At 37.2% G+C, this 8,377-nt stretch overlaps 1 protein-coding gene across 1 annotated transcript; it reads right to left on the bottom strand.

Annotated features, from left to right (window-relative positions):
- Positions 1-2,859: 2,859 nt before the first annotated feature.
- On the bottom strand, positions 2,860-8,062 carry LOC140185512 (hyaluronan synthase 1-like). Its single transcript, XM_072238843.1, has 4 exons — positions 7,364-8,062; positions 5,872-6,097; positions 4,489-4,621; positions 2,860-3,538 (listed from the first exon to the last, which is right to left on the bottom strand). The coding sequence occupies exons 1-4, from the start codon at positions 8,060-8,062 to the stop codon at positions 2,860-2,862; spliced, it is 1,737 nt and encodes a 578-aa protein (XP_072094944.1).
- Positions 8,063-8,377: the final 315 nt, after the last annotated feature.

Below are 8,377 nucleotides of genomic sequence, written 5' to 3'. Positions count from 1 at the left end.
TAAGTGGGGGAAAAGTTGATGCTGCTTGTGCATGGGAGGGGACCAGGAGGCTTTAGGAGCTCTTACGTTTTTTCTGTCATTCATTCATTGGGTTTTTTCCTCTGTTTTGAGGATGTCTGGAGAGTAAGAATTTCAGGTTGTATATTGTATGCATTCTCCGATATTAAATAGAACCATTGAACCATTCAAGGATCTAAGTACCAGCAGGAACATGTCATTAAGCAGGCTGAAAAGGGTCCACTAATGGTCTTAAACATGTTTGGCATACTTATTCAAATTTTCTTTTAAATGAAAATACATATGTCCACTTTTTGAGATCAAAAAATTTAAGAAAACAAGACTGGCCTTATTGTGAATAAACTCTTCTTGGGCCTCCAGCTGGATACAGATATTGATTATAAACAACATTTTGCTGACAAACTTTGCCATCTTCTTCAGGGATAATGGCTACGCATGCCTAGTCTGGTGGTATTTATAACCCCGTGATCCATCCTTCCTGATTGGTTAGTGCTCATCTAATTAGGTTTCTGCTCTGCCAACTTGCTTACAATCGAGTGGTTTTGTTGAATACACTAGATGTAGAAAAAACCTTGTTGATTTTTGTTTACTTTCCAGTTTAACTCAGAACATTGAAAACAATTTCATACGAATATCCTGAAGTACCTCTTCAAGAGCATTCTGAATCTGGCATTATAACTTGGTCACCTTACTTAATCAAGCATTTAATTCGAAAATGTCATTTATTTGAATATAGCCAGCAAAACCAAACCCACAAGGACAGCATGAAAGATGCACATAGTTCTCAGCCCAAAACGTTGACTGTACTCTTTTCCATAGGTGGTGCCTGTCCTGCTGAGTTGCTCCAGCATTTTGTATGTGTTGCTCGGATTTCCAGCATCTGCAGATTTTCCCTTGTTTGTGATAGGTGTTCAGACAATGATTACGTAATTTTGTTTTTCCCGTCATCACTGTTTTGGTGTGTCATAAATGACAGCAGTTTATTGTGTGAGTCAATTTCATTCTAAAAAGAAGTTGTAGCATTTTCATTCTCAAAATTAATCAAAAGAAAGAGTGTTGATCAGAATTTGGGTTTCTTGTGCCATTGCCAATAATATGAGCTGAGGAACAGGGGCAATTTCACAGGATCAGGCGTTAGAGTTTTTTAAAAAAACTATCAATTTAATGCCACTGTGTGGCAGAAGTGAGCTCCATTCCATATTGCGGGACTCAGTGATGCTATTGTGTGGAGGAGAATGTGTACTGCAATGAACTGGTTTCATTGGAGTGCTGCTTCAGCTTTGACCTTAATTAGCAAATCTCACTGGCAAAGAGTTCATTTTGGAAGAAACTAGGGAGTAGAATAAAGGGAAGAGGCAGAAAACTGTTTAAACAGGAAATACCCGAGGCTTTTCTCAACACTTACCCGAGACCTTTTATTTCCAAATTTGAAACAGATGCTAAACTATGAAAAGTTGTTCTTGTTTCCATTTTCATTGTCATTGCTGGCATTGTCTCCTCTGTGCTAGTTGGTAGTAAGAGTGCATATTGACAGAAGTTTTAGCATGTAACTCAACACTGATATCATAAGATCATAATTGTGTTAGGTTTAAACTGTGCTTACCATATACATTTATGCTCTGAAATCTGCCTTTACTCTCACTTCTTCAAGCTTACAAAGTACCAGCCTAATTTTGTTCTTTTGCAAACAAATTGATAATGCATGCTTTATGTTTATTTAGGAGCATGCAAAGACTAATGACCATGCTGCATTAACAGAGCTCAGAACCTGCAAAGTTGAAATTTGTGTTGTACTAATTTCCATTCACAAGTAGACCTTTGTTTTATGATTGAGAATTTATGAAACAATGAGTTAACAGGAGGAAGACTACATGTCTATATATCTGGGTTTCATGAATAGTTTGCTGGAACTGAGGATCATATTTAACTTGTTAACTGTGTCAAATAGAACAGTGACCCATTCTTACACATTGCTCACAAGATATGTATCCTGGAAAAGATCAATGGACTACAATCTGGAAAGAGAATTTCTAACATCTACTATTAGCCCAAAGACAATGACTGCCACATGAAAACAATCTTTGCAGTCGAATAGATCATCAGCATATGTGGTATAGTTAACCAGTGAAAAATCGTATTAATTTGTGGTTAAATGTTCTCCATCTTGTTCACATATTTATCAAACCTGTTATAGTGACCCTGTATCATAGGGATACAGGGATATAGGACCCTGTACCTTAGGGATCAAATGGCAGATTATGGATATTGCAGGACAACCATTTCTTAAAGTGGTATTTTAGTCTCACTGCTGTCACTCTACACACAGGTAAACATACTTTCAGGCCTTTGCCAGACCTACTATGTTCTGGAACAAAACACTCGATAATCATTATTTCCTATTTGTAGAGAAATTCAACAAATCTACACCATCATGATGGAGAACAATAGATTGAAAGATTTATTAATATAATTTTCTAGAGCTGTTAACAGTCAACAGAATTGAGGTAAGTCCTTACTATTGAACCTTACAAACACTGAACCATGGATTTAGAGAATACAGCACGACAAAATCTACACAAGAACTGTGATGCATTGTGGCATATTATGAAATAGAGGAACACTGCAAATGTGCACCTGTAATTTCTCATAAGTTAAGGCTGGCAGGTAGTAAAGTGGCATAGGGTACTGAATATGGAAGGTCAATGACCCAGGAGTGACTGCAGAGAGAGAAAAAAATAAGCCCTCAAGGACAAAAACCAAAATCTGTAAAACCATAACACATAAAGCACTCTACAAGGAGTTAAACAAAGGTTTGGTAATCATTAACTAATTTGAAGTTCTCTACACTTCAACACAATAGGTTGTTATAGCATTCCTTCTATGTTGATGCCATGACCACAGATAGTAAATTGCAATCAGCACAGTATAAAATAAAAATAATGTCAGTGAACTGTAGAAAACATAATATTGTTCTGAATTCTGCTCAAGGTGACTCCATGTACCTTCACTCTCTGTGATGATTGTCTGAACCAAACCCACACAGAGAATAATGCCCCAAACTAAGACTGGTAACAGCGGAATGTAGTTCTTGACTTTCTCTTTGCGTCCAGATGTTCCCCAGCTGGTGTTGGTAATGGTAAGAAGAGAAAAGCATTTGATTGGCAGTAACCCACTCATATAAAAGAATGGAAGCAGAGATAAGTAGATCATCACTGGACTTCCTTTTAGATAAGAGGCAATGATTGCTCTAATGAGTGCAAACCCATGGAAGAAAAGGAACATCCATAGAATGTTCCAAAGACACCCATGGTAAAATAACTTAATGATGGTCAGAGAAATGTAGAACGGCAACATAGCCATAATTATTGCCTCATATGTCATCCACAGACTTTGTTTATACCAGAAAAGAGAACTGAAGAACCAATTAATGATAGATGACTTGGTCCAGCGTATTTGTTGATTGAGCCAACGTAGATATGGAACTGGAGTTTCTGTATAGCACCAAGCCTTGGGTGTATATCTGATTGAGTGAAACAAAAATACAGTTTCATTACTGAGTCCTGCTTTTCCAGAATTAACTTGGATTTTACACTAATAAAAATTAGCACACACCTTCAATGCAGTGGCCCAGAAGACTGACATGCTTTACATTGTAATCTAACTTGTACCAATCTCTGCAAGTATCTTGCTATACAAGGGTGAAAAAAAGGTTATGGCTAAAGCACAAGAAAAGACAAGTTGAACCAATTTAAAGTTGGATCACTGTGAAGAAAACTGTTGCAGTGCTCGATATGTTTGTGAGCCTATACAGCAAGGCTCTTCAATAATCTCACTGAAGTGGACTTAAATAATGATGCACTCTTGAGTCGGAGACTACGCGGGGAAAAAAAATCAACTTTGTAACTTGAGGCTTCCTGCTCAAATACTGTCGAGTGATACCAACTTGAAACAGTGCCAATTGCAAATCAAAAAATCCGCAGATGCTGGAAATTTAGACAGAAGATGCAGCAAATCAAGCTGCACCTGTGGAAAGAGAAACAGAATAAATGCTTCACCTGAAAAAGATCTTCAGACTGAGATGTTAACTCTTTCTCTTTCTATAGATGCCTTCTGACCTGCTGAGTAGTTCCAGAATTTTCTGTTTTGATTTCAGGAAGTCAATTCAATTCAGGAGTGGGCTTGGCTCTGACACTATGTTTGAATGGTCTGCTAGTATTTACAAGAAAAGTTTGATCAGATGTCTGATGCCAATAGTTCTAAATCTCAGCAAGGAGCAGTGATTTACAGGGAGAAAAGAAAATTTGGGGAAAAGAATCACTGAAGAATATTTATGCTCTTTTTTTAACAATACTGTCTAAGCTACTGTATGTCTAACCTAACTAAGTAGGCATAAAATGCTCATATTTAACACTGACTACAACACAAATCGTGATATTGCATAACTGAGAAAAAGCTGGATTTGTTTCTTACTTGGTGGAATAGCCCAGACTGAGCACCCTATTAGTTAGATGACGATCATCGCCAAATGTGCACCGGACTCCAAGGAATCTCTGGTTGTACCAGGGCTCAAGCAATTGTTGGACCAAATTATTCCTGTACATCCCTGAAACAAATGTGCATTCTTATAAACAAATACAGATCATGGACAGTTTGCTTGCTGTGATGAACCAGGATTAGAAATCAAAATTGAAAAACATGGAAGTAAGAAGGCAAATCAGTTGGGCTCAGGTTTCTTTGCTGACTCTCCTTTGCTGACGTATTGATATTACTATCAGCAGTTCCACATATTAAGTCGTTTATTGTCATTTAACTATATACATATATATAACATATATAACCATATAATGTATATAGAAATGAGACAACATTTCTCCAAACCAGGGTGCAAAACGCAGGAGTACACTCAACACATGACAACTTATGAAGGCAAGGAAAAAATTTACAGATGAATCATGCATAAGTGCATGAATTAAATATCGTAAGTTACGGAACAGATTAACTTCGAATGCAATGTGGTAGGGAGTTCGGAAGCCTAATAGCCTGAAGGAAGAAACTTTTTCCTGTCCTGACTGTTCTTGTTTTTATGCATCAGGCTCTCCTGCCTGATGGTAGAAAGTCAGAGGATGCTGGATGGATGGCTGGGATGGGATCCTTAATAATACTAAGGGCCCTTCATACACAGCGCTCCTGATAAATGTCCCCAGTGGATGGTAGGGAGACACCTATGATCCTCTCAGCCATTCTCATAGTCCCTTGTAGGGGCTTCTGGTCTGATGCTCGACTGCTCCCATACCAGATGGAGATGCAACTCGTCAGGATGCTCTCAATGGTGCTCCTGTAAAATGCAGTTAAGATGGAGGGGGTGGAGAAATTTCGCTTGCCTCAATCTCCTTAGGAAGTGGAGAGGCTGCTGTGCCTTCTTGTTCAGGGAGGTGATATTGAGGGACCAAGTGAGGTCATCTGTGATGTGAACTCCCAAGAACTTGGTGCATTTTAATATCTTAATATTTTTAATATCTTGTTATTTATAAGCTTCAATGCTATTTTCACTGTGCAATATTCTCATTGAAATTAAGAATCATCAATCATTTATTTTAGCTGATAAATTAGTACTAGACTATCTTTTTGACTAGCTTTTGAAATCAAAACATGGTAGCTTATTATTTGAATCTTATTCAGGCTTAGTATAATCTGCATAATAGTCTGTGCTGATGGTAAGTTTTCTAAGAAGAGAGCATTACCTTGAGCAATTGTGTGGAAATTGCATTTATACCTGGTATATATTTTAATATCCCTCTAAGATTGTGACATTGTCGATCGAGATCCTGTTTTATTTTTACCTACGTTCCTTACCTAAAGGTCCACTGATGCAAGAGACACAGTTAAAATAAGATTGGCAGGCTCGTCCCAAATTGAACACGGTCCAGTAATGCAGGCTGCTAATGAAGCTTACGAATGAGTCAGTGGCATTTAAAATTCGCACTTCACCTCCGACTGCTCCATAACTTTCATCTGAATCTAATACTTTAACCAGTTCTGCAGTTGCTTGCGAGTCAAGGCTTGTGTCAGAATCACAGACCTAAAAGTTACATAACCTTTTAATAAAGATATCCAGTTCATTTGAATACACACAATCTACTGACAAGGATATATGTGAGCATATTCAAATTTAATCAGCTGAAAGGGGAAAGCATTAAATTGTGTATTTTAGATAACCGGTATTCATGTTTTTGTAACAATTGAAATGAACTGACAAAAAGCATTGCTATCAAGGCAAGTTGCAGCAGATCAAGAAAATTCCCCTAACTTTATCTGGGTAATAGTCAACATGTCTACAAAGGTATATTAAGAGGCAGAATAATAGGTCAAAAAAATATACCCATTGTATCAGAATACCCAGTATCATTAAAGTCATACACAGGTCATAATTGTAAGCATGTTATCAATTCACCATACAAACAAAAGTACATTCAAAATATAAAGAATACTGGAAGAGGGACAGGTGTTGCATGTTGTTTTAATAATTATTTGGCACCCTTTTCGATAGTTCTGACTGTGCAAGCCAATGGGGAAAGAAAAAGCCAGAAAGGTGTTGGCTACCTCACAGCTGTGAGCAAAACTCTGTATCTAATATGCAATGCTCCAGTTTTATAGGTACACAGGGCAAAAGTAGCTGGATTGTCTTGATGAAAACTATACTAAGATTTCTCTGTAATAAATGTGTAGCTTCAACAAAAAGAGAACACTAAGCATCCAGCTTATAGCTGAGAGATGACCAGGATATAGGCAGATTCTGTGGTGGAGGCAGAAGATTGTGGAAATAAAAGCACATCTTGACAGACATAAAACAAGAAAACTACATGATATCATCAAAACATTATTTCAATTCGCCATACAAAATAGCAAATACATCTCTTTCCAGTGTACTTGCCTAAAATAAATCTAGTAATTCTAGTTTCAAAATTTTCAACTACTCCCCCCAGTTATTAGAGAAGAGATTTCTAGATTTTCCTTAACCATTTTAAACCCCGTTGTTAAATAGATCTATTTTTAAGGTGCTAACTCTTGCTTTTACCCCTTGTCCTCAGACTTCTAATCTTTTAGCTTAAATCCCTTTCCAAGAAATTTGGGCTGTACTGCAAGGTCAGTACAATGAATTCTACTGTTATCTACTCTGCAAAATAATAAATAGAATCTGATTATTGGATGAGGTATCAGTGAATTTTCTGTAGAAAGGCATCTGTGTAATGAATCAGAGACAGCATTTCTTTGATGCGGGAGATAGATTTATATCAATATAAGGGCTAACATTTGAGAAAAAAAAAGTTAATGACATTAGTCATACCTGAATGTAATCCACTGTGTCAGCAATAGCTTTGAAGGCTGTGTACAGTACTTCTCTCTTTCCTCCCCTTTCTTGCATGATGCAAACACAACGCTTAGTGCGGATTAGTGACTCCACCTCCAATCTCTCTGGATTTCCAACACTTGCCTCCCCATAAAACAAATTAACAGGATCTCTTTGTGATGTTTTGCTGTTATCTTCTTCTTTATTCCACATAATTCTATCAAAATTTCTAGAATGATAGTTGCCCTGCCATACATAAGTCCCAATATCTTCCATGCCGAAAATCTCTTTGAATATGTCCATCATGTATTGATCTTCTATCGAGTTCCCATCAATGACCATTATAATTTTCAAATTCTGGATTGGGTACGCTATTTTCTTCACACATTTAAGGCACTGTTCCAGGTACGAAGGATCTTCTTGATAAGCAGATATGGTTATGGCCACTGACTTGGCACTACAGCACTGAGGAATGTCATTTTTCATCTTGTTACACTCAAACAGGGCAAACATTGTTTGAAAGAAGAAGTGGCTAATGATCAGGGATCCATAAATACCAAGCAATGTTACTTTTCGTCTATGAAGGAGCTGAAATCCAGATATATAAGCCCAAGATAGACCAAGAAATAACAACAAGGCAAGCAGTATGGTGCAGGTCTTATTAGCTATTGAAACCCAAGTATCTTTGTTAACCATGACTAGATAAGGTCAAAGTTGGTCAATTCCTATTTAGAGTGAAAGAAACAAAACCAGAGAAATTCAGTTACCATACAGAATGGTTATAGCTATTTGGAGACCATTTGACCTATCAAGTCCCTGCTGATTCTACTTAGGGCAAATCAAATTAGACCCACCCTCCCAATGTATTTCCTTTCAGATATTTATCCAGTTTCCTTTCCAATACTTTACTGACTCTATTATCAATATTTATTTTTAATTTATTTTATTTATTTATTTGAGATTCAGCGTGGAATAGGCCCATCCGGCCCTTTTCAGCCACGTTGCCCAGCC

The sequence above is a fragment of the Mobula birostris genome, chromosome 20, assembly GCF_030028105.1.
Source record: "Mobula birostris isolate sMobBir1 chromosome 20, sMobBir1.hap1, whole genome shotgun sequence".
Taxonomy (NCBI): domain Eukaryota; kingdom Metazoa; phylum Chordata; class Chondrichthyes; order Myliobatiformes; family Myliobatidae; genus Mobula; species Mobula birostris.
Note: the sequence above shows the minus strand (reverse complement) of the source record. Positions and strands in the feature narration are given on the sequence as shown.

What these genes read in the sequence shown, in the direction of transcription:
- LOC140185512 (XM_072238843.1), bottom strand. Translation starts at nt 8,062, where the DNA reads ATGGTTAACAAAGATACTTGGGTTTCAATAGCTAATAAGACCTGCACC. An exon ending in ACACAGTGGATTACATTCAG is followed by an intron (nt 6,098 to 7,363) that starts GTATGACTAATG and finishes TGTAACTTTTAG; the next exon opens with GTCTGTGATTCTGACACAAG. An exon ending in AGTCTGGGCTATTCCACCAA is followed by an intron (nt 3,539 to 4,488) that starts GTAAGAAACAAA and finishes TCACTCAATCAG; the next exon opens with ATATACACCCAAGGCTTGGT.